General features: G+C 36.6%; 1 protein-coding gene across 1 annotated transcript in view; it reads right to left on the reverse strand.

Annotated features, from left to right (window-relative positions):
- LOC124160222 (C3 and PZP-like alpha-2-macroglobulin domain-containing protein 8) overlaps window positions 1-25,630 on the reverse strand; it is a 515,206-nt gene that overhangs the window by 21,537 nt on the left and 468,039 nt on the right. Inside the window, exons 16-21 of the mRNA XM_046536362.1 lie at window positions 22,039-22,258; window positions 21,142-21,245; window positions 19,565-20,030; window positions 15,002-15,263; window positions 13,819-14,155; window positions 4,476-4,606 (exon numbers count right to left, since the gene is read on the reverse strand). Of these exons, the coding sequence (XP_046392318.1) occupies window positions 4,476-4,606; window positions 13,819-14,155; window positions 15,002-15,263; window positions 19,565-20,030; window positions 21,142-21,245; window positions 22,039-22,258 (1,520 nt within the window). The remainder of the gene's footprint in view (window positions 1-4,475; window positions 4,607-13,818; window positions 14,156-15,001; window positions 15,264-19,564; window positions 20,031-21,141; window positions 21,246-22,038; window positions 22,259-25,630) is intronic.

Consider the following 25,630-nt stretch of genomic DNA (forward strand, 5'->3'; position numbering starts at 1 on the left):
GATAGCGGTGAAAACGATCCTCGATAATTTGGTTTTCATTTCGAAGTAAAAGATGTATTTCCTAAAATAACTATCCAATTCAGAGTACCTTGTGTTGTCATCTCAAGTTTCAGAGCGACTTGTGCATACCTTTTACTTTATCACCTACTGCATTTGTTAACCGCATGTAAATCATTGCATACGAAATAACGTATCTCACCGTCCTTAATAAGTTAAAATAAATAAAAATGGAATGGATAAAATTGGTTGGTGCGATATTTTTCGACGGACAGTGTGTCGTGGTTTGATGTTTTCGAATATGCTTCCTCTATATTTCATTATTTGTGTATCTCTTGATGGGCCGAACACATCCCGTTCTTAAGACTGCCAATGGCTCTCTTCTTCATAATCAATACTATCGCATTCACCTAATGCTTACCGTCAATCATGTTCTTTCCTCCATTATCCGTTTACGGTTGACGTTTAAGCAGACTGCGCTGTTCTTGGGATGCTAAAAAGCACAATACCTCTATATTTCTTGCAACTCTCAGATACGACCGTTCATGAATTTTACCACGAAGACTTTTTTTGTTTTCACTTGCAAATTTTCAAATTTTTTGTAAGTAAGAAGACTATGTACCACAAAAAAACCAACGTTTCGTTTTTCACTTATAATAATTACCAATCCCGCGATGGACTCGTTTGTATTCTCATCCAAGTGACACTACTGTATCACAACTATAAAAAAATAATATCAGTGGATCTTTTATTTCTGGGCAGCCACAGTGGAATACTCTCCTCTTCTTTCCTCAATTACTATAAGTTCATGTAAGAATAACATAATTTGATCGAGAGAGTAAAATTAATGGAATGCATTTTTTTGTTTCTGTATATTAACCTGCTTTAGAAAAAAAACTTAAAAATTGAAAAAAGATAATATCAAGAATGGCAGAAAAGAAACATTCCCTGTAGAAGTGTATGAATGTAAAAAATTACAAAAAATGGACACTCTGAGTACCTTAAAAATTAGAAACAAAAAATTAATTTGGTACACTCATTTGCACAATCACTTCTGTGATATTACCGAAGTCCTTGTTCGCTTCTTATTTTTAAATACACTAATATTATATTTTCGCCTCGTTTCCTTTTTATATATTTTTTCCATCAAACATCAATATTTATTTAAATTTCTATCTGCCAGTTTATAAAGTATTTTGGGCAAAATATTGAAAGTACGCGAAAAAACATTTTCTGCTCTTTTCGGTGCGTAATGTTAAGTACAATTTAAGGCATAAATAAATTAAATACATATATTCTTGGAGATGAATCATTCTCTTTATAACAAACCCAACTTAATATTATTTTCATAACCTAAATGTTTTATAAAAGGTCGATAGAGTGAAAATGTCAGACTTTCTTATCATAAAAAACGTATCAGTGATGTGCACTTTCCATCATCACATCAAATACTCATTACAGATACGATTCTTAATGGAACCATATGGATGTTCTTTCCCAATATCTCGGAAATTCGTACTTGCCATAATTGTGGCACTCGTGAAATCAGATTGATGTATTCAACAATATCATTTCATTTTCTTTACACTCAGCTTTGATATCGAAGTAATGGGAATGTTGAGTATGTGCTTTATTTGATTTTATTACACATTAAAGAGTCCAATACATTTGGGAAGGCAAAATATTGATTATAATGAGAAGAGTTAATTTTGAAAGTAAATGGTAGCATTTTCGTAATGAATAAGCTTCTTAAGGGATTAATGTGCTTTAATTGCTTCATGTTTCTAATTATTTCAAGTTGGTTTGAAGTATTTCTTAAATAAATTTCATGACTGAAGATATGGTATTTCGTAGTTTTCTTTTGCCCTTCCATCTTTTTCTCCAGAATGAAGATATCCTCCCTTTCAGCTTCAGCCACAATGACACCGTAATTTTGTTAGAAATATAGCTCTCCGGTTCCATCTTTTCTCTGAATTTTTAATCCTAATATCCCAAAGACATTTTTAGACGTTTCAAACCTTAACGATGACAGAAAACACTTATTTTAATAGAAAATCTGAGATTTTTTCGAATAATTATGGTAGAGAATTTTTCTCGGGTGAGATAACGGGAAAGGCTGTTGAGAGCTAAAATAATTAATTTTCCTCAATTTGATTAGACAGAGTAGTTTAGTGCTACAGAAATTTTATTACACCCACTCGGAAGTGACAATAGGAGCATATTTGTTAATACAGATATTAAAATATTTAGTATGAACATATTTAGTTAAACAATTTATGTTCCTTCCTGTGATAAAATTTATCAAATGGAATTGGCACAATACCTCTATTCTATCCAGCATTTAATATAAGATCATTCAACCGCATACACGATGGGATGAGATGTAGTAAAAAAAAAAACTGAATGGCATGCTAAACCAGGGGAATTGAGAAAGACGTTAATAGTCCTGCACAGCAGTGCTTAGCGAGTCTGGTATAGCTCTCGTGTAGAAAATCCATGGGGCCTCATTAATGTGGCGATTGTGTGCGGGGTTGTTTGTTACAGCCAGAGTGGCTGGACTAGAATGAGTGACTTGTGAATGGCGCGTTCCGGTGAATGCGATGACTCCTGAAGAGGGAGAAGAAGATGTGAGCAAGCTCGTCTGGGCTCATTGAAAACATGAGCCTCTCTGTCAGTCGAAGCAAAAAACGGGAGGTGATGCAAAAAAAATTTAAATGTTTTCCTTTTTCCTTCAAATTCCGCAAATTATTTTAACAAAAAAAAGTTGCAGCAACGATTTATCTCTTTTTGAAAACAAACGAATATGCATTACCCTCGATTCCTTTAGAGAAAACATCACGTCGCAGTATTGGCCGAATTTTCATCTCGATTTTCTAAGTTATTACTTGTTTAAATGTTATGTTAGCATAAGGAAATATTAAGGGCATACAGTATAAATTAGATTCCCGTCAACAGCTATCTGTATTTCACATGCGTGAAATTTTATCCTAATACTTTTATGAGGAAAATATATCATATTTGAAACAAATATGATTGAAAGCGGACTTATTTATAAACATCATGTCAGAAAAAAATCACTAAGTCACGTTCTATAAAACATTTAATTGTTCTGACCCTGGGTTTTGACTAGTATATAGTTATTATGGACCTTAATAATGACTATAAACTAGTCGAAACACAGGGTCGCTGCAATAAATATATATATATATTTCACAAACCCTGAAATTTCTGACTGATAATGTGAGTTTTACATTAGTGAAAATGCACCTCAAGAAATCAAATCGGTCGCTTGGAGTGATACGCCCTCCCAATGAGGTTCGAAAGAGAAACAAAGTAAATGCAATTTTATTCAAAATATCAACATGCATTGTTCTTATTATGCTTTGTTTACTAATGAAAAAGGCTTTCTTCGTAGTCTTTTCAGAAATTACATTAAAAATTCATCTTTACCTCAGGGTCTCATTATATTGTTTTCCTTAGCGATGTGAAAAATAGGTTAAAATGAAAATTCATATGCACTCTACCATTTGCACATTTTTTTGGCGGAAACCATGATGTGATACGTGCCATTTCGTAAACATCCAACAAACAATAAAATATCCATAAATATATACTTATCCGAACTTTTCCACTAAAACTTTATATTTATACAACATATTTCACCAATAAGGACCATCATAAGGTACTAATACAATACAGAAATCTTGTTTTAATGGAAAAGTACGAATATATAATTAATGATATGCAGGAAGTGAAGGCTGGCGTGGTAAACATAAACAAATAAAGATGTTGGAATTTTACTTATTCTTGACTTAATATTGGGAAATCAATGCAATAGTTGGAGTTGCATAAGTCAAAAGATAATTGCGCCTAAAAAATGTTGGCAGTAAACTTGGAATCGTAACTAGAAAATGTCTTGATTTGACATTGTATGCACTCTGTAGTCAACATACAACATTCATGTCATTTCTGTAAGCAAGTTAATTCATGTAAGCATTCGTGTCTGTAAGATTTTAAAAGAAAATTTGAAATAGTTGTAATAAATAATTTATCCTATTTTTTGTGTTTCTGGGATGAAATAAAAATTAAAAGTCTTTAGTATTCACACCTCAGCTAACCTAGCTAACTGACGCACGATCCTGAAATTGGTAATCATGGAAAGACTTATTTACAGTTACTACTATAAAACTATTGCTTATTGCAGGACCGCAGGAATGTATTTTTGACTTGATAAATAGGAATGTGAATCCCTTAAAAAGCTTTTTGACCTGCTATATTTATGCATGCTATTTAAACTCTTTTGTATTTATGGAGATAATGAGCAGTTGAAAGGCCCTGAAACTGCTAAAGGTGAGGGATTTTTATTCTCCGAAGCGTCGGTAATAATGGCACTTGAGATGGACATTTGGTTGTACGACCGGCCGACAGATAGTGTCTGCTGTGTCAATCAGCTGACACAAAGCTTGCCTTGTCCTTACCTCTCGATGGGTGTCAAGCAGCTGTGAGCGGTAAAACAGGAAACGGGCCACGGGTTCCGCTGATTGCAAGTCTCCTCTGGCGGTGTGTGTCCTCAAGGCAAACATGGATGCAACGAATTCATCCACGCTGGCTGTAAGAGAAAATTATCAACATTTTTAACATCAAGCGGCGAAATTATAGCATCATTCATTCGTACATTTGTAACTATGCAATTTAATTTGATCGCATAAAACTAAAAAAGGTATTGTAAAAATATTTTGGGATCTGTGTCGGGGGACATAAACTTTACACATATTTAAAATAATTTTTTTTCTGATAACACTTTCCAGCTAACTAATGGTTTTGACTTTAATGCCCGTGCTATTCACTGTTGAATGAGGTTGCTTTTTAGTACATCATAATGGTATTTATAATTTACATGAATTGAAGTTTGTAAAAGGATGATTACGTCGTTTACTTAATTAGAATGGAAAAACGAACATGCAAAAATTATATTTAGTGAGATCCTGCCTTGTCTAATAGAGTTTTCGCCTTGAAATGTAACGAAGTTTAATGGAGCTATGCATTTTATTTTTTAATAATTATGTGCGTTAATTGATTGAGCTGTTTTTTCTGTTTCTTTATTGAACGATTAAAAGAGCAATTGGATGATTTGAAACAATTAATCTAAAGAGCAAGATATTATATACAACTCTATCAAAAGGTAGACATATACAATTTTACGTTTAGTGCACAGACTCATAAGCTCAATACTCCATATAACAAGAAGTTTGTTTTACATGAAAACCAATGTACAATTGAATTCTCATTCTCAGCTTATTTCTAAAAATTTCGAACAAATGGAAAACTCGATCTTCCATTTAACATATCCAGAACAAAAATTACGAAAGGAACTCGCTCCTGAAAAAATGGGTCATTCAAAATTTCATTTTCTCTTGTTTGAATAGCTACTGCGAAGACAACAACGCCTATTGTTTATGTAAATTAAACGTTCTTCAGTAAAACCTCCATCCAGATTTATTTTCAATTAACTATCCAGGTAGAATGAGGTTATGCATTGTCCTTAACCCATTCCTTCTGGTGAGTTAACATTAAAAATTTTATCTTGAAAAATTTTTGGAGGAGGCATTTCAGTTTTAATAGTACGTTAAAAAATATATTTGCCAGCTTTTAATTTTTGACATGACTCATGCTGGTTCATTTCATAAAGACTTTTATCCTGCAATGTTACTTCTATCACAACGTATACGTAATGCACATAAGCTACGCTTAAGGATATAAAGGGCTTTACCATTCGCCATCGTACTTGACGACCTATTGGATGAGAGATGTTTAATGATGCCATTGAAGCGTTACAAGACTTGAGTTAGAATTCAAAATACTTAAATACCGACATAAATATGAAAAGAAATATCTAAAATGTCAACTTTAGGACATTTTAGAACACTCTTATGAGCGCATTTATCAAGGCTGTTAGACTTTTTTGGACGTGGATCTTAGAAGAGCTTGCAAGGATGCTAATCGGTGCCAATGTTTTGCATGTTTACGGTCAGTAGTGTCGTTCATTCAATGCAGTATTTTAGCCGAGGAAATTAAGTTGGGTCTTACGTTTTCCGTACTTAACGTGGCGCAGAGTATCCTTCTCAAAATTTAAGGTGCTATATCTATTAAGAGTGTGCACCTGTAATTGCAAGGTGCACCTATGCAGTATCAGTATCATAGTGAATTATGATTTTTCTGATGTTATTTAGGATTCATTAAAAATATATATATCTTTTATTGTTCTTAGCTATATAAAATCCTTTTAAAACATATATTTAAGGTAGGGAAAAGTGGAGCCGAAAAGAATGCGATATTTATTATTGACACCCATATCCATGTTAATCCATTCACATTGTGTGTCTTTAAAGTACCCTTAACTGTGTAATTTTGAAAATTTTTATAATAGAGATATTAAACTTAAAAAAAATCAGGTTCTAGAACTAACACTCGATTGTAACTAAAATATTAGTTAAACTCCCCATAGTTGCGACTGGGTTGAAAAAGTATATTTATCGTTCGTCGCAAACTTCCTCGCTGAAATTGCTAATCGATTTGTAATGATAACATAATTTAACTTACTATTTCAGACCCTCAAAATTTAAAAAACACAATTTTAGCCTTTTCCGCATAAATAAAGAAAGAGAGACAAAGACTCAATTTACCAGACCATCATTTATGGGGTCTATTGTTCAATGAGTCTACGGGAGAATAATGGAAAAAATCTTTGGAATTTCCGAATCGCCGACCTCGGTGACCAGACTCAAACTCTTGCAGTCCACCGTTACATTTTCTTCGCTTCATTACGTCTTGATGAGCCTATTGTTGCTAGTAATAGAACAGAAGACAATCGACCCTCATTGCTGCGAGAGAGAGAGAGAGAGAGGGAAAGGAGCAAGGAAAAGAGGCGACGGTGTCGCAAGTAGATGGGAAGGAATCCAGCTATAGCGAAGTGCACGGGGGAAGTTGTGAGGGTTAGAGAAAGGAGGGGCAGAGAAAGAGGTCTGGGTCAGAAATGCGAATTATTCCGCCCCGGGGCCCACCTCCACCTTTCACCTTGCACACGGCTTTCTGTCTCCTGCTCGGCCGCTCCCCCTGCCACCAACGGCCGAAATAGCCTCTAATCCACTCCCTAGAGACCAGTAACACCTTCCTGCTACTCCCCCCTTTCTCTTTTTACACGTTTTACTCAATTTAGTTCACTGTATGTTATATTTTTATCGCAGTAATTTCTTCAAATTGAATTTCTGACCCAATCCAAACCCAAAGTATTTGAAAGTCTATATAAATACAAGGCTAATATTGCTCCCAATGTAAGTTCAAACTATATCATCGATGTCGGCATCTTTTAGGCTCGTTTGAAGTTTTGATATTTCCTAGAAAATGCACCTACAAAACTAAATGAAATGTATAAGTCATCGCATTTTTTCCAAATAATGTCTTATTACAAACGATGACAAGATTAAAACTTTGAAATGATGGAGCTCTATTCAGGATTTTCGGTATTCAATGTTCAATTTCGGTGTTCGGATTTCGGTATGTTCAATGAATGAGTACTCATGTTTCCATTTTTACGTGGGCTTTATCATTATGCATCAATTATGTCTCCCAAGAACATTATTTAGGAAGAAAGAGTGAATAAGGAAGTAATTAAAAGAATTTTAAGTCGCCTCGTTCCTATTTGAATAAGTCAAACTAATCTCTCTTCCCCACCCTCTTCTGTGGGCTTGCAAAAGAAAACGCTCCGTGATACTCCACAATTATATTTATCCACTCAACCGGTGTCAAAACTCGTGTGCTATTATTTAGAACAATCTCCTGGTTAAAAATATGCATTTCCCCGGTTGGGTGTACAAAAGATTGTGGTGGAATGTAATCAAAAGTTTAATTTTTGCAGTCATATAATTCCACCGATTATCGGCCTGAGGAATACGTTCGATTTTGCATGCACTACTGAAAACCCGTTCCGAAAAAAAAAGTTCATCAAGATCTGTTTCTTTTTACTTCCCAGGGACAATCAATCGTCACATTTAGCTCCTCATCATATCCTATAGGTTTCTGGAAACCTCTCTTATTGTTCTCTCTATTCTTTGTACATTGTTTATATCCATCCTTTTCATCTTCCCGCATCCCAACCGCCAGAACCGACTCAGAAAGGACAGAAGGCCGGGGAAAAGAAAAGGGAACCTTACGGAGAGTCACCCTCCACCTTGGGGGAGTAACAAATGAGTCCTGCGGTCAGTAAAGAGGGAACGAGGAACACGTGGCAAGCGTGCTTAGTTTGGGGGAGGGGGTTTGCCCGAGAACTCGTTTTCCACCCTCCGATGTCCCCGCACCCCTTCCCTCCTAGCCTCCCCCTCTTCCTCTGCGGCACTTCCCTTCCCCCGCGGGCGCCACTTGCTTCCATCGCCGCAAAATTTTATAACCGCCTCTCCCACGCTCAACCACACACGCTCCGGTAAACGGCGTTTCTAAGCGTTGGTCTCACTTGCCCATTCTCTCTTTTCATCCACCCTATTCTTTTACTTGCATCAAAGGAGACGGTCTTAATCCGGCCACATACTACGTAGAGTCAATTTTATATGCCAAAGGATTTCATTTCTCAATCATTGGCATATTTCTTTGTTTCTTTTGTAAATATTAATATTGTCCATCAAAATATTTCTTCAAGTTTTCTCCCAAACCACTTATCATATCCGAATTTAATATTATATTATAGAGGTCATTTCCTGCAAATTCATGGATAAATGCCATTTTTAGCTTTTTTAGTTCCTTCAGGTTAATAAAAAAAGACGGATCAAATTCAATTCATTCCTCAATGCTTTTGAACCATGTATTAAAGAAATTAAGCTAAGAAAATAAGAATTCTAAATTTGATATGCTTCTTTTGGCACTCTAAGTTATTTCTATTGAAGATCAAGGAAAAATATGTTTGGCTTGTTTTTTTATGCCCCATATGATTTCATTATTATGGGATATATAAAGCTAATGAAATATTTTTTTCAGACTTGCGTGCGGTGAAAGTGAACATACTTTTGTTAAGGCAAGAAAAAAATCGATAAATGTAAATAAGCACGAGGCTATTGCCATGAAATTAGATATTTTTCATTTATAAATATTAATGAATGAATAAATAGATGATATGACCTGTTTAAAGTTGAAAAGTTATGGTCGCGTGTCTTATCAATATTAAATAAGAAAATTCCATCTCGTTCATACATGACTATCCATTAAGGTATGCGATAGTAACTTTAACACGTTTTCAAATCAAATTGCTTCCGATTCTTCGTCATTCCCTACTATCTTAATTTTCCATCTCCTTGTAACGCGCGCTGTTGTCCTACATATTCATTTGAACTCGGCGTCTGAGCTGATCAGAATTCGTTTTTAATGTGACATCGAACAAGAATAAAACAATCGTGCTGCAATTCAAGTAGTATTTTAAGTATAAAAAGTTAATTTCATTGAAGCCTTGGCGTTTTCTCATGAAATGTGAATAGGCAAATTATTGAAGTTTGAAAAACTTTTCGGCTAAATCTCCGCTAAACTGAATTTTTATTTATATAAATATTTTTGCCATAAATATTGTTCTACATCGACGAAAACAGCAAAATATGATCTAATGTAGCCGTTAATATATTTGTTATCTAATAAGGCGTTAATGCATTTGTTATATTATGTATTTGTTATAATATGGTATTAATTCATGGGCATAAGGAGAAATTGATGTAGAGTAGGAAACTTAATGTACATCCAATTAGATGCGTGATACTTTTCTGTTTGTTAATGTGATCGAAGGAGACGAAAGTTTATTTTACCTCGGCCTTCATCTTTTGTTTACCCATAACCCAGCTCTTCCTTTCACAACTCTTACTTATCGCCTTTTTTCGGAGGTAAGCACCAAAATCGCAATTATCCCTTCTACAATTTAGAGGCCACTTAGGGCAGATGCAGCACGGCGCGGTCGTGGACGCGACAAGCTGAATTGTGTTTGCACTCATCTGTCTGAGAGTGATGTGCGTGTGGAATTGATAAGAGAAAGTGCGAGAGAGGAATATGAATGCATTGAAGGTTCAAATCATAACACCTCCAAATAAAAACTTGAAAAAACCTAATTAATCGTATTTCACCAATTTTTTGAGCTGATTTAATGGAGAATGGAGAGTAGACCCTCGAATTTGGCCAAAGTTTAAATAGTTGATTCGTTATTATGGAAGAGCGGACTGGTCTCAGCCCTGATGAATAGGATGGACCCTGATTTGCCCAAGTTATTCCTTCCATCCCTCTCGCAAGAAGTGCATATTGGTCGCTCTCCCTCTATTCGTCTTTCGACTGCGTGAAATTGTCTATGCAATAAGCTCTTGCAATTTTATGAAGCTCCAGGCTGATATCATTTAATGTCTTCATGCATCACAATGAATATTTGGAATGGTTAGTTCAGCTCGTTTCATTTTAGGTTCGTTTGAGAATTGGAACATGTAAAAATTAAACATTGACGGGACGTGGCAAAAAGGATTATAAAATTTAAGGGTATTCATCAATTTTCATTTTATAAATCGTCTGATATAGCATTTAAAATGTAGAAAGTGGAATTCCATAAGCTGATTTATAACTAATCATGTAGTTAGCATTTTGCTCTAGTTCATCCTTATTTAGTCATTCCATTTGCCAACCTCATAAAAAATGGTAATAAATCGTGGAGAGAAAGATTAGAAAAAAAATGATATCTTAATGATCGACACTATCTCAATTTTCAATTGATATGATAACGGTAAAAATTCAAATTATAAGGAGCAGTTTTTCTATCAGATCTGTTCTTAATTATTGGGAAGAAAGAAGTTCCTAAAAAAATCTGCTTTCGAAGTTTTTAGCAGTGGTACTATTATGGAAGAAATATAAACCCACCGTTGAAGAAGATGAATATTAAACGACGACTTCGGCATTTGTAAAATGCAGACTTATGGAAAAGCTCGCATCTCATTATATTCAGCATCTTTTATTTTTCTCTTTTTTTCACGGCTGGAAACTTGTTACCATCAGTATCATATCGCAAAAGGGAATTTTGGAATCCGATCACCTTGAATATTGGGAATAATTTTTTGCACACATCATCGGTCCTCTATAAAGTAGAACCATTCATAAACTAAGTATAAAAGAAAAGCCAGAAATTATAGACGACTTGAATCACCAACTTTTATTTATATTATTTAAATCTATTAGAATGGTATTAGAGAATGACTTATTATCAGTTTCATTGCCGTTTATACTTAATTTTGACTAGCCTGTCGCCTGGACTTCTTAGTTATTGAATAAGGCTTAAAACGTAATGCTTAGTAAAAACAATACTAGTGTTTTCTAGACTACCCTTTTTGAGCAGTGAATGTATTTCAAAATAGTGTATCATATAATAAAATAATATTTGTAAGTACCGCATTAATTGCACTTTTCATCTTCAAAACTTCTCTTTTTACTAGTATCAAGGCACTTAATTTTACTCTAGTGAAACTATTTCATTCATTTATTTGGATAGTTATTTCAGAAGTGCAACTATTTTACCGTATTTTCGTATATTTTGCCTTTAAAAATACTCAGAATGCAAATTTCTGTTGTTCCATACTCTCCCCCGAAGGTAAAACTTCTAATAGTTTATTTATATCGTCTCAGGCTCAACTTTGTGGAAGTTCATTTCAACGATAAAAAGAAAAAAAACTTCGTTTTATTTCACCAATTTTTAATGGCATGACTAGTTTCGACGTGGTGGCGCCATCGTCATATACCTCCTGATGACGTAATATTGATATCGTCATATCTGATGATATCTGATGATGACGCCGCTGCGTCGAAACTAGTTATACTATTAACAAAATTGGTAGAGTTTTTTATTCCATTTTATTATTTTCTGTTAGCCATTCTTCTCTTTGTTGAATCTGTTGAATCTTTCAACGTTTGGTGCGTTAGTTGTAAAGATACGTTAATCAACAAACCGTTAACCTATTGCTAATGGCCTTAAACCGCTCTCGACTCTTTCACCAATGTCCTTATACGTGGTCACCATCGGCTTTATATAAGCAACTCTGTCATATCTTGGTATGACCTTTTCCGTACTTTCAGAGGTTTACGGCTTTTATACCATTCGACTGCCGTTACGACCACTCTCGTCAAATATATGACCTATCTAATTTGACCTTTACAGTTGAAATACAATCTGATATATGTTACGCATTTTCTACAAGCGTGTGATATCTGTTGTCTGATTCTGAGTTTTTCCGTTGATTCAATGTTCCTAATTTTACGATGTATAGTAAGAAATAAAAGTTTTTGACGCAATTTTGATGAAAATACAACTTTATCGTTTACAGTGACCCCAAAATACCAGTCCAATTTGTTATAAGATGGAAATAGAGTAAGAGTAAAGTAAGTCAACAAAAGTTGGCCCATAAATTTTTAATTTATTAACTATTGTTATTGTTAATTAATAAGGAAAATCAGAAATTGAGTTGTCCCTAATGAAGTAACAACTTTCATTCAAAATTGAACTTTTGATCAAATTCGCTAACTAGGTTCTTTCCGATCTCTGTGATCATGATTAATATATACTCTGTCAGTGATTTCCAATGAATACATCGTTTAATTTATAGTTCACCTAATCACTGTAATCTCCATCTTGTTTAATGTTTGAGCTCCTATCTGCTTAGGTAGCCATATTTAGTGTGAAATGTTACAGAAAACAGTTTTTCAGTTAATAGAACACCAATGGCAACAGATAAAAGTGAAGCTTTGGGCCTTAAATGGCCAAAAACACCTACGGAATGACCGCAGGATCTTAAAAAGTACTTGCTCCAGCGCCCGTACTTATGAAGCACGCCGGCGTCTTAAAGTATGAGAGAAGGCTGCTAGAGACTGACCCTAAGAAGACGCCTAGATACTATTTTTTCTTATACTTCGAGGGTTAAGAAAATACCGAGCTATTTACAAGAGCCAATATGGTAGTATTTCATGAATTTACAGTTTAATACCTCTTTACAAATCTATCAATGTCGTTGAGATGTAAGGATGGAAATTCATGTGATTGTTTTGCAGATAACCTATCAAAACCCTTGATTACTTAAATGACTAGTAGAGTGATTGTCATTCTTCAATTTTCGTTCAGGAAAATCCCAAATATTAAATATAATGATGAGGTGATATATCTTGTGTGTTCTATTAAGGTCATGACATGAATGCATGGACATCTCCAGCCCAGAAAATCAATAATAACATGCAATATTGCATTTGAAAAACTCTTGGGTTCTATAAGGGCTCCGCGTGCCTTATTATAGATTTAAAATTTTAAAACACTCGAGAAATATCGCTTAACAATATATATCTATATTATTGAAAGAACAAGACTTATCATCGAACGCTGAGGAGGACTTCGAGCTTCGAGCATCGACGCTCTCATAGATGCGTGTCTTGTTAAACAACCGGTTCAAAATGTAGACTATTATATTCGTCTCAAGCTTTCAAAAAACCTTTGTCACCTGAGAAAATGTGAAGAATAAATACCACCGCTCACTCATCACCATTTATGTCCGAAAAATAGTAAAATAGGCAAAAAATCAAAACTAATTTTTTCTCATCTTTTAACTGCTGTAACATGACCAGGATGTTCTTTCTTAGAATAATTTTTAGTTATTGGGGAATAATTTTTGGGAGGTTTTCCTACGAAAATGGAAGAATAAGGACCACCATATTACGTTATTGCGAGATATTTGTATAATTCACTGAAAGCTTTAGAAAATCCAAAAAAAGAGAGACACTCACGCCCAGGCATGGTTCCAGAGGGTGCGTTGGGGTCGTTCTCTTCGGCCGCCTCCTCGCCTTCCTCGTACAACCAATCAGGGGTTGGTCCTGCCCTCTGCCCCCTCGCCGCTGATGATTCGTCCTCGGGGGCCTGTGGGGCGGCGGGGGCGGTTGCCCACTCGAAATCGCCCTCGTCGTCCGTGGAGGCGGCGCGCAGCTTGTCTAGAGCGGCGGCGGCCGAAGGACTCCTGGACAGCGACAGCGCCATGGAGAGGGCGGCCACGGCCCTCGGCGTTGTGGCATGCGGAATGCTGCGCTCCAAAAATCCTCGAGCCTTCAGAATCACCTCCGAGTCACTCTGCAACGAATAGTAGTTCCATAGAATTTAAAATGCTAAGGAGACGATCGGTATTCGCAGTATAGAATTATAACAACAATAATTTCGTCTTTGTTACAAGCGAATTTGGGACTAGATAGTACTTTCTTACAATTCACTTGTTCGACAGTCTCATTTATCCATGTCCCGGATGGTGGTAAATCCACCCATGTGGGAATCTAACCCCTACGGTAGACAAGCACATTACCCCGGCGCTACCGAGGCCGGCAAAATATGCCTGCAGGAGGCATTGAACATGGATCAGCAACAGACTCTACCAAACAGGTTTATGGATTGCCATAGAGGGTATATTTACAGGATTGTCCATGTGATTATCTACAGTTGTTAAGAATGGAATTCTGTCAAATTTTATTTTTTAAACCTGGGGAAAATTGAAATATGATTCCAACGAAGGCAGTAGCCAGAATTTATTTCGGCGTATTTTGAGGACTCCGCCACTTACGAGTTAGTGGTGAAGGACATCCGCTATTTGTAACTGACATCGATGGCGTAGTTTAAGTAGGCCGCAGCTAATGTATCAATTTCGACACTGGGGTTTACTACTGGCATTTAGGCTTACAGGAAGTACCTAATATGTACTTATGAATAAAATAAGTTATGGATGATTTTAATGCGTAAGAGAAAATTAATATTTGATTTGAAGCAGAAGAAAAAATGTCCAGGAATGGACAAAGGGTCCCTAGATTTGTTTCATAAATTTATTCAATCTCACGATATTTTACTACTGTCGTGAATTGAGTTACAAAAAATTAATTCGACTCACATGATGTAAAGAATCTAGTAATATTTACATTATTGTTGCATTACCTCGCTCTCGATATTAACTTCTAGCAGCGTGTAGATTGTTTCTGATGTAATTTCGACAGCCCAATTAAAAGCTCTTAAAGTTTCCGGGCTAGTAATATTGTTCACAGCGGTCACTACGCTGCCATCTCTTGGCGACGCTGTAAAGCTACCGTCCTCCAACTGCCGACTATGTATCCATCTCTTGGCGGAGAGGAGAATCTCTGGATCAATGCTGATATACGCCTGCGCCTTGGTGAGTACTTCCATGGCCAATAGGGTGTTCCTGAGAAGAGAGGGAAATTTGATTATCAAATTCACATGGAATATCAGTCGATGAGCATGTCATGCACGGTAAAAAACAACGCGCTGTGGTATTATACAGCATACACATTATAAGTCTAATTCAGTCAGATGGGAGGAATTTAATTCATCATTATTATAATAGGCATGAGTACATATATGGCCTGTGGACACTTTTTTCATTTGTAATCATAATTAAGCATAATTGCCCTAAATTTTGTTGTTAACTCAGAAAAAGTTTTCTATATATAATGTAGCCAATATATTAATTCCTTTATAATCAATTTTAAAATTATTTTGAGTATTTTCAGAGAATTACCTTCTCTGCATGAAAATCACAATATATAAAGCGTATACTGTGTTTGTATTCAGATAAGGCTGTAAAAATTCTATTTACGTTGAAAAAGTAGACGAAATGGCTAAAAAATGGTCAAAGATTATTTGAACTTGCAAAATGAATTTGAGAAAAAAATTGAGAAACAATATCGCTTAGTGCACCATTTTGAAATACTTATGCAAATCCAATGTGGAATAAGCTAGATATTTCGAAATCAATATCGTTAAATTTTCAACTTAAATTTTTGTTCTCCTAATAAAATTATAGGTACAGTCACTTTCAAAAGTCGGTCCCCACGGCCAGCGCAAGCAACTACGTTTTCTTCGGAGGTCGAACTTCGGGTATTGCCTATGCCTTCTGTACCTTGAAAGGGCCAGTTTGACTTACTCTCACCGTCCTCGTAAGTCTTCCCGAGGCATTCTTCACTATTCCTAAATTCTTCGCGACTTCCCCAACTCCCAGTGCCAGAGCACAAGGCGAAGCATATGTTCGCAGTCATGGGATTCCCACCCTGATAGTATTCTGAGAAAGATATTCGGAGTAGTCTGGCTTGTACTAAAAAATAACGAGACGTATATGCGTCGCAACGCACATATGAGGAAGAAACGAAAATTGGAATTTATGTCTGAAGGATTATTCAAAGAGTTTCATACAGAATAACCTTCTAGATTATACCTCAAACACATTATTACCAACACCATCAATACATATTGCTCTATGTTTTTAATTATTTTAAACACTGTTTGGCGCATTCATTATTCCTAAGCATTTTCTTAGGATACTTATGTTTACTACGGTTTATAATACAGTTTTCTACGTGTCTCATCACTCGAGAATCAAAAATACTGACGTGCGCTAAATTTTAGTGTTTAATTCTGTATTATATTTATTCCAGTCATTTCTAACATATCCCTGAACAAATATTTAAATAATGCTATATATATATTCCAGGTATCAGTAAGTAATTAACCCAAATCTTCATGTTCATCGAAAGTTCGAATTGTTAAATAGTTACCATAAAGATAGTTTCTATAATGAAAATACCAACGGAAGCATTAATTACATGACTTGTGTGCCTATTTCTTACCATTTTAAGGCACATTGATACTTTGCCCCTTCATTGAGAGGTTAACCTAAGTATTCCTGGCCCTTTTTCCTTTCTTTTTTTCTGCTGAAAACGGTGGTAATTGGCGCCTGGTGATATCATGCACGGCAATATCCTTCACATTATTATGTATAAGTGGTTTTATAGCATAAATAGAACTTACACTCATGTAATGAATACCTTGAGTAAGTCTTACGTGCGAACAAATACTGATCATATTCCTACTGACACGAAACTACGCATGCATAATATTCATCCGATAAAAATATACCGTGTTGGGTACCTGTTTACTATTTCTTCATTATTAATACAAATTAAACTTATGACCTGCCAAATATACTGCTTGGGATGTAGCGTTTGACGGTGTGGAAACTTAGGACGCAAAAGGGACAAGAAAAAAATGAAGGCATCCGAGATATGAGTATAAAAAAGAAAGGAAAAGGTGAGAAGGATGGAGAGGAAAAGAAATGGAGAAGTGCCATCTATGGTGAAGAGATTCGAGGTAAGGGGGAGGGGAAGGATGAAAGTAAGGATATGGTTAGATTGAAATGGCCTAATGCGAATGGGCGTTACTTTTAATTAAAGGGGTAATTTCAAGTTGGGAGGCGTGCAGGCAGGGTGATTCGTAAAATCTTAATTTCAGAAGGGCAGGTAAATGATGTTTTCCTATAACCACCATAACTGGCTGACTCACCATCATAATTTCACGCTCATGTTGCTCGTATTATTTTTCTTAAAAAAACACTGAACAATACTAATGTAAGAGTATTCCCCAGAAAGAAAAGGACAACACTTCCTACGACGCATTATGGTCTAAAAGCCTGCCATTTTACTCGATGCCAATAAATATCTCGCTGCTTCTTTTAGTGAAAATTTATATTTATCTTAAAAGCAATTCAATAAAATTCAAAGGCAATCCAATTGCTCACCCGAAAAAATAATACAAAATTAACTTCTCCCATAAAAAAATTGACGTACGGATAGTTTTGACCGGTAAAAAAGTAAAATACTTCTTCTGATTTTCTATTCACAGTATGGGAATAAGTTGCGGTATTCAACATGTAGGCACTACTTGTAGTCCGAATAACCTACTACTTGGGGAGTAACTGCTATTTCACTTGTAAACATTGAAAAAATGACTGAAAATCCTTAACCGCCGACACGGATGAACGCGAGCACGGATGGTAACCGTGACCCAAATGACAATATTTACATTGGCGTTTATATTTACGTATTTTTCACAAGGCGATGTGGATAAAAATATTGGAGTAATATGCTCGTAATGCTCCGAAAATGTTATTTGCACTATATGTTTTGTATGAGTTTACCAAACGACTCAGACGTCTCCCCTCTTCCTCGCGCGATGGGTTACTTGCCGGAAAAATGCTTAATTTTTCTTCTCCGCTTTCTTCGATGGTGGAATTGTTTGGCTGTGTGGGGAGGAAGGTTCACGGGGCCTTCCTACCTCTGAAATCATGCTTGGGGCTCTTGACGACGGTTAAAGTAGTCAAGTTGCACCATTTGTACTCCCTGATCAAGTCGAATTGATCCCCAGGGGACAAGGAACGTGAAAACAATACGCGAAGGTCGACTTCGGAGAATAACGGAGACGGCTGCGCCGGGTATGGGGACCGACTTTTGAAAGTGACTGTACAATACCCTGTGCGGTAAGCGTCACAGGTCATTTATTAAGGACAACTGTTGTACTGTACTACACAGAGTGTAAAAAAACCGTCTTCCGCATATTAAGTGAAAAGTGAATGGTCTTAACCGAATACTGCTACAAATCCAATGTATGCGATTAATTACTAATTTTTTGGACCTTGAATCATCAGATCATAGCGATTCTAGTTGACGATCAGTATTTTTTTATTACATAAGTATTAAATGACAATATTCACCACTCAATACCCTAAATGAGGCTGATATGCTAATGTTGCGCTTTACCTTACGACAAGTAAATTGATAGTTTAATATGTTTATGCCTTTGAAGGTACTTTTTCTTGCTGACAATGCTTTGATTATGAAGCTGAACCCAATAATGCTGAATCCCTTGGTAAGAGTAGAAATTATGTGATAGAGAGGATGGCTCCTCTCTTACTAGGTTATGATGGAAAGCTTTCCATAAAAATAAGGATATATATGGAGGGGTTCGAGTTGATGGGAAGACTACAGCATCGCTTTATAATCCGTGGGACTGAGTTAAAAATGTGACTGTGGGACTGAGTGTGGCAGAGATCTTTACGAGTAATCCGATGCCTAATTGAGTGTTGTGTGAAGGGACGTTCAATCGTGGTGACCTGGACGTTCATTGTCAATTGCAGGCTGATTCCTACACTAGGTCTCTATCAACCCTTCCTTCACTACACGGTAAATACATGTTGAAAATGACCTTGAGCTATCATTATCTTTCGTCAAATAAGTAATAAAATCCCTTAAGGCTTGTGAAACTCGGTCCAAGCCCAAACCTAACAACCAGTTCCAAACTACACCCTACATCAACTTGGTCTCATCAATGGAGGTCTCTTCTCTGTAATGTGGTATTCTCGGATCGGCTCCTTAGTATAACTTCTTTCTCGAGCTATCTTAACATCAATTGAAACGTATTTACCTGTGGACCTGTAATTGGTGACGGTATTTGATAGTTTAGGTCTTTTTCGGCATGTATTTCAACCGTGTAGGGAAGTAAGGCTTGAGAGAAACCTAGGGTAGGAATTAGCCTGCAATTGACAATGGCCGTCCAGGGGACCATGATTGACATTTACATGAGATGACCATTCGTTACTCTTAAGAAACAACTCTTTCGTAACTGTCACACTTTTCATTAGTCCGATGCCCTTACCCGTAGTGCGGTATCCTGGGGTGGTCCCCGAAGAAGCCCTCCTCCACGTTGCGGAACCCCAAGAGCACCTGCACCCTGAGGCCGAGGAGGCGTCGGACCCTCTGGCGCCTCGCGGCCGACGCCTCCCCCACGGCCTCCTGGTGCTCGAGGCGCAGGAGGGGCGCGAAGGCGGCCAGCGCGTCCGAGAGGTCGGGGCCCGCTGACGGCGGTCCGCCCTCCCACTCCCACTCCTCGTCCCCTCCCACCCCCGGGCCCGCCTCCTCCTCCTCCTCGCCCCCCTCGTCCTCCTCCGCTCTCGACGCCCGACCCTCGCCCCCTTCGTCCTCTCCCCCGCTGCCCCCACCACGGCCCCCGCTTCCACTGTCGCCCCCTCCGCCCCACGGCGGCAGGATGCCCTCTTCGTCGTCGTCTTGAGGGACTGCCGAGGTCCTCGATGTGTCCCGATGCGGTGGGAGGAATAGACCACCTGAAAAAATACGCGATCCATTTGTATTTCAAAAAATAGTAATGCCTAAATGCCAATAAACCCTCCTTATCTATCTGGGGTACTTTTGATCCTTTCTGAGAACATATTTGACTAACGTTGACCGTTTATGAGTCATATTTAGTGAATTCTCTCTAAATGGAATCGTGAATCAACGCCATTTCTCTCATTGTCTCCATGGCTCTAATTTCTCAAATCCGCTGTATTAATTCTAATGGATAATTTTTCATTTGATTTTCTGCTTTATTTGGTTGAATTTCTACTAGCTTTTTTCCCTCAGGTATTAGGATAGCAGAATGGAATTATTTTTTACATTATGCTACTGTGCTTTGTTTTGGACATGCATGGTAAGCCATTGCTGAAGGAATTTATAAGAAAATCTTTCAAGGAAAATAGCAAAAAATTCTTTTGTAGCCCGGCGTATAAAGTAAAGTTTAAGAAGTAGATGAAGTTGCAAGATAATAGTATTTAAACAAGTTTCTGGAGGAAACAAATGTTTAATGATGAAATTATGTGAAGAGTAGGTTTCAAGGATAATGCTTGATGGGATGGAGGCTTTCATTCGTAATGCTTGATAATGATTGTGGAGGTTTCTTGCCATTTAAACTGCATAAACGTTTTATTTCGAGAAAGAGAAGACAACTTAGTACTAAAAACCGTAAAACTCGGTAAGCTTACAAACAATAAATATACTTAGTAATTAGCAAAGCTCAGTAATGTTGTGTCCTTCTCTTTATCTGTTCTTAGAATTTAGAATAAATATACCATTTGATCATAAAATTAAGTGAAGGCTGAGCTTGAAGAACTGTTTCAAAATCAGAAACGTTGATCTAGTAGTAGTTAGTTCGATCCATTTTTTTTACTAAAAATATATTCTTAAGGTATGAGAAAATAATTTCATCCGGAACGTGGAACATTAAACCCTCATTTCCATTACTTTTGTGACGAAAAAAATGGTTTAGGTTGTCAAACATATTATCATGATAGCTGCCAATCAATGCAGAACCAACAATATACTATTGCCTCAATGATGATGGAATTTACTTTGTTTTTGTGATAATATTACTATAAATAATTTCACTAATAGAATTACCGGCAACAAATAGAGATCCTTGTTCTGTGCCAGGCACCACTGATTTGGGCACATCCAAATGAAGAACTTGAGAGAATCCCGCTTCGTCGTTGAAGTTCCAAACTCTGGAAATGCGAAAATAACTTTCATCAGCAAACAAACACAATGGTTAATTTTTGGCGATAAAATTTATGCGTCTTGCTACATTTTATACTTCTTCTCCATCGCTTTTGGATCTTTTTTCTACTAATTTGAGAATGTAACTAATTTTAGGCTTTTAACAAAGGGCTCTGGATGAGTGAGTATACGTATTGACATATTTTGCAGTGCTAAAATACAAAGCGCATACTTATTCTCAGTAGCATGTGCTTAATTTACCATGCAAAACGTTTTTGAAGTGTGATTAAAAGATTTATTGTAAAAATTGAAAGTCGATACTGAAAAAAAATCTTGTCATTTCGTTAATGACTTGCTGAGGCACTAGAAGCTGATTTTTGAAAAAGTAAAGAAAGCAAATTAAAGAAAGTAATTGTGAATGGTGACGTTCATTTTGAGTTGGGGATCATAATTTCGCTAAATTTAATTGCATAAATTTGCATTGCGTACAGCATAAATTTTATTTCGTTTTTAAAAAAATTAATGCCCGGGTATCTATGAAAAATCATCATTATTATCAGGTATTTAAAGGTCTGTTTCAATTGTTGTTGTTTCCGTCCTCATTAGACATCTAAACAAGGACAGACGCAGTTGATTTGGGGGAAATACAATTAGTGTTTTAGTAGAGTTTGATTCAGTTACAAATAGTGTTACTTATTAAAAAATATGTTGATGGATGATTATTAATAATCAAAATAGGATAATATTATTTTGGATTAGTTACGACAATAATATTTATGCAATAAAGATTTTCTTCATTACCTGAACTCTGCGGGTAGCCCCCAGTCGGAGGCGAACCCGAGTTGACGCACTCTATGCGATGGGTCCGTCTTCACGGAGAGGATAGTGCCGTTGTGGAAGGTGTGGCCGGTACCCACCTCAAGCCTCCCTGACCTCTGCTCCCACGTCATCCAGAAGGTGCGGAAGTCCTCGGAGGACAAGATGCGGGGAGTCTGAGCACTCGCCAAGTGGACGCCGATCGCTGTCAAAGAAAACAGGAATCGTGCATTCATTACCCGCTTCGGAGATCAATTAAAACAGATTTTTTTACAAGTACGTCCATAAAGTTTTAAGGTCCATTATAGGCTTAACGTCAGATTATTATATGTTGGAACATTATAATTGGAGCCTATAAAGGTTAAATTTAATGTTTGCTGTAATTAAAACAGCAAACAAGAAATGGCGCACCAAGTCTTTGAGTCAAGATTGATATAACATCAAGCTTTTGCGATTCTTATTAATCGATGGATTTATTTGATTTTTCAAGGAGATTTTAATCATTTCACTTCATATATTAATGTGTGTTAATTTAGAGAAGTTTTATCAGTTTATCATTGAAATCCATAGCAAAAACGTACGATTCAGATAAACGTGTGCAGAATCCATTGGCCTTTTAAACAGTCAAGTTAGTTAAATTTTAATCAAATCAGAGGTATTAAAAAGCATATTTCGATTTTATTGGAAACGTCTTAAATTTTCATTCACACCCTTCATTACGGGGATATTACATTTGTTAGCATGTCATAGCACCATTCCAAGAGTCGACTATCGAAAAGAGAAGTTGATAAAATACGTTGTTCCAAACTTGTTATGTGTTATCACCTAAATATATTAGGCGTGAACATTACTATTTCTAGTAGATTACTAAATAATGTTCCATAGACTCCACCTTTTTTTCAGTACATTAGTGTCATTAAAATCTTCTTTGAATGAATATTATTTACGTAACAGTTTGTTGGATTGAAATGTTCACTGGAAAAATATACAAATTAATATGGGCACCGTTTAAAAACTCCCACTAAGTTGTCGTTTACCTTCACTTGGCAAGAAAATTGTGGAACTACTTCAAAATCTTTTCACTTTACAACTTGGAAAGCTTTGAATCCTCTCAAAATTTTCGTGGCGACTTTATAACGCAATCCTTACATGGAGTGGGATCAGGACAAATTCCCGAAGAAGGATGAAGTCGGTGATACCCAGGCTTGCAATAATAACGAATTCTATTTTTAAAACTTTTTATTGACGGGATAATAAATATCCCGAGAACTTGACAGAATGACTGCTACGAATTATATTATTAGATATCACCACGAACTGATTACAAAAAGATGCACGATTACTCATTTAATGGACCATCATAATCAGATTTCATGGCCTGCATTTTGATCTTATCGCTATCAGTACGTGTTAACCTCCAATATTTGGCGTCGAAAATATGCTCTCTCTGACTACGCCTCCGAAATATTTAGTTCTTTGATTCTTTGTTAAGTATTATCTTGCGTCGTACCCAAGGTGAGACGTATTAGATGGATCCGACATTTACCTATTGAAAAAATAGTCGTATACGGACATGCTGGACTAAGTTATACCTTCTCGCTGGACTAAGTTATACTTTCTCATACGAATCTATAAAGCTATGATGATTTGACACATCGATGTTTAACTGAGTCAACAGACTAAATAGATGCATAATAATAAGTAAAAATATTTCTTCTGACGTAAGTATAAAATTACGATTTTTCGTGACATAGTATAAATACGGCATAATTAGTTTCAATTCTTAAGCTAGAATTTAGGATCTTATTAATTGAGGGAGAGAATGGGATCAATGATAACGAATGTTTATTTTCCATCCATCATCTTAATATTCATTTACCAAATCATTACTTTTATTTGGAATCAATTTACTTTTTGTTGGCAGAAGAAATTGAGAAAGTGTGCTATTTGTCACGCCGTTAATCTCGTCGGCGCGGTGTCTACAGATATAACTTAACGCATTATTTTTTATGTTACTCCAATTACCGACGGTGACCCCTTAAAAAGATAAACGTTTTTAATCCGTGAAAATCCGAGCGAGTGGTCGCCGTACAAAACGACGAGGGGACGCACACCGTGCTTTCGTGTAAAAAAACATATAAATTGCCTCTTTTGACTTCCGTGGCTGGTAGCGACGCTGAGGTTGCGGTGGTGGAAAGCGGAACTAACACTGTGGGAACGGACGCGGGAAAACTAGGGTCTGATCGATTCTCAAAACGCCCGCGACGCGTGAAGCGGACCGGAGTGGAAACAAAAACAAAAAAGTTTTGTCTTTCATTTTTTTTTTCGTGGAACCGGAAGAAGAGGAAGCCGAGAGAGGAGAAGGACCAATAAAAAGGGAGAGTTCTCTGGTCGAGAGGAGCATTATACAGACTTTTATGATTGATAGCATATTGGATGCTGGCTGAAATATCGTCATTGCGAGAGGGATCGACGGCTCGATTTAACGAATTGCTGGAGAGAATGGGACTTTCGGAACTGAAGAAAAATACGGGACATTCCAATTTGGTAAATGGCGGAGAAAATGCGATGTGGCTTCCAGGATAATGGTGTTGAAGGGGAGGGAATAAGGATAGTTTCGTGGCATGAGGAAGTGGGAGGTAACGAGTCGGAGGGCTTGGAAAAATAGGAGAAAAAGGGCCGCGCTTGACGAGGCTGGAAAGAATTCCGATGCGGAAGAAAGGCGGTCCCTTTATCTGTTGAGGCACGCTTGATAAATGTCACCCTGTTAAATTGTTTTCCAAGATTAAACCTTTCATTTTTCAACTCGCCCCTCCTGCGGAGGGTTCTCCGCAGAACGATTCCAAGGGAAATGCGAGCTTCCATTGCGTGCCGTTCTCACATTTCGTCTGGGGAAATTAATTGAGACATTCGACCGTTCCCAATCTTTCGGAATTTCATCATCGGAATAAATCTGGAAAGTTAAACCGCGAGTGAGAGAGATGTCAAAATTTTCTTTGATTTCATTTCTTCTTTGATTAATGAGCTCGAAAGGGTATGAATTGGATAAATCTTTTTGTGAAAATGCTTCTTCGGAAAACGATAAGACGGTTGGACCTACCGAACTCGTTCTGATAGCGAGAAGAATTCCACATACATTAATGCATCGCTTTTAAGAGCTCTTCCAGCTTTCCTTTAAATAAGTCCTTCCTTACTTTACAGCTTGAGGTTTAAGTGCATTGAGGTCTAAATTCACACCAAAGCTCAAAATTATCACCTAGAATGTGTCTTCTTCTCCATAAAAAAATAAATTTCCCGGGGAAATGCAAAAATAATCCATTTTATAAGGTACACCATCAAAATTAGCTATTTGAATTGCTGTAAATAGTAAAGTTTAAACTCTAATGTTATAACGAGAATCTGTGTTTAATATGTAGCTGTACTCCGGTAAAACTTTCTGCAACTTACAAATGCAATTAAAATGGTATGAGCGAGGTGAATAGAAATTATTCACTTCTAAACTATGGGTGATGGAATTATGTCAACTGAATGAATGCAGATAATATTAAAAACTACTCATTGCAATATGTGAACAATT

Source organism: Ischnura elegans, chromosome 1, assembly GCF_921293095.1.
Source record: "Ischnura elegans chromosome 1, ioIscEleg1.1, whole genome shotgun sequence".
Classification (NCBI taxonomy): domain Eukaryota; kingdom Metazoa; phylum Arthropoda; class Insecta; order Odonata; family Coenagrionidae; genus Ischnura; species Ischnura elegans.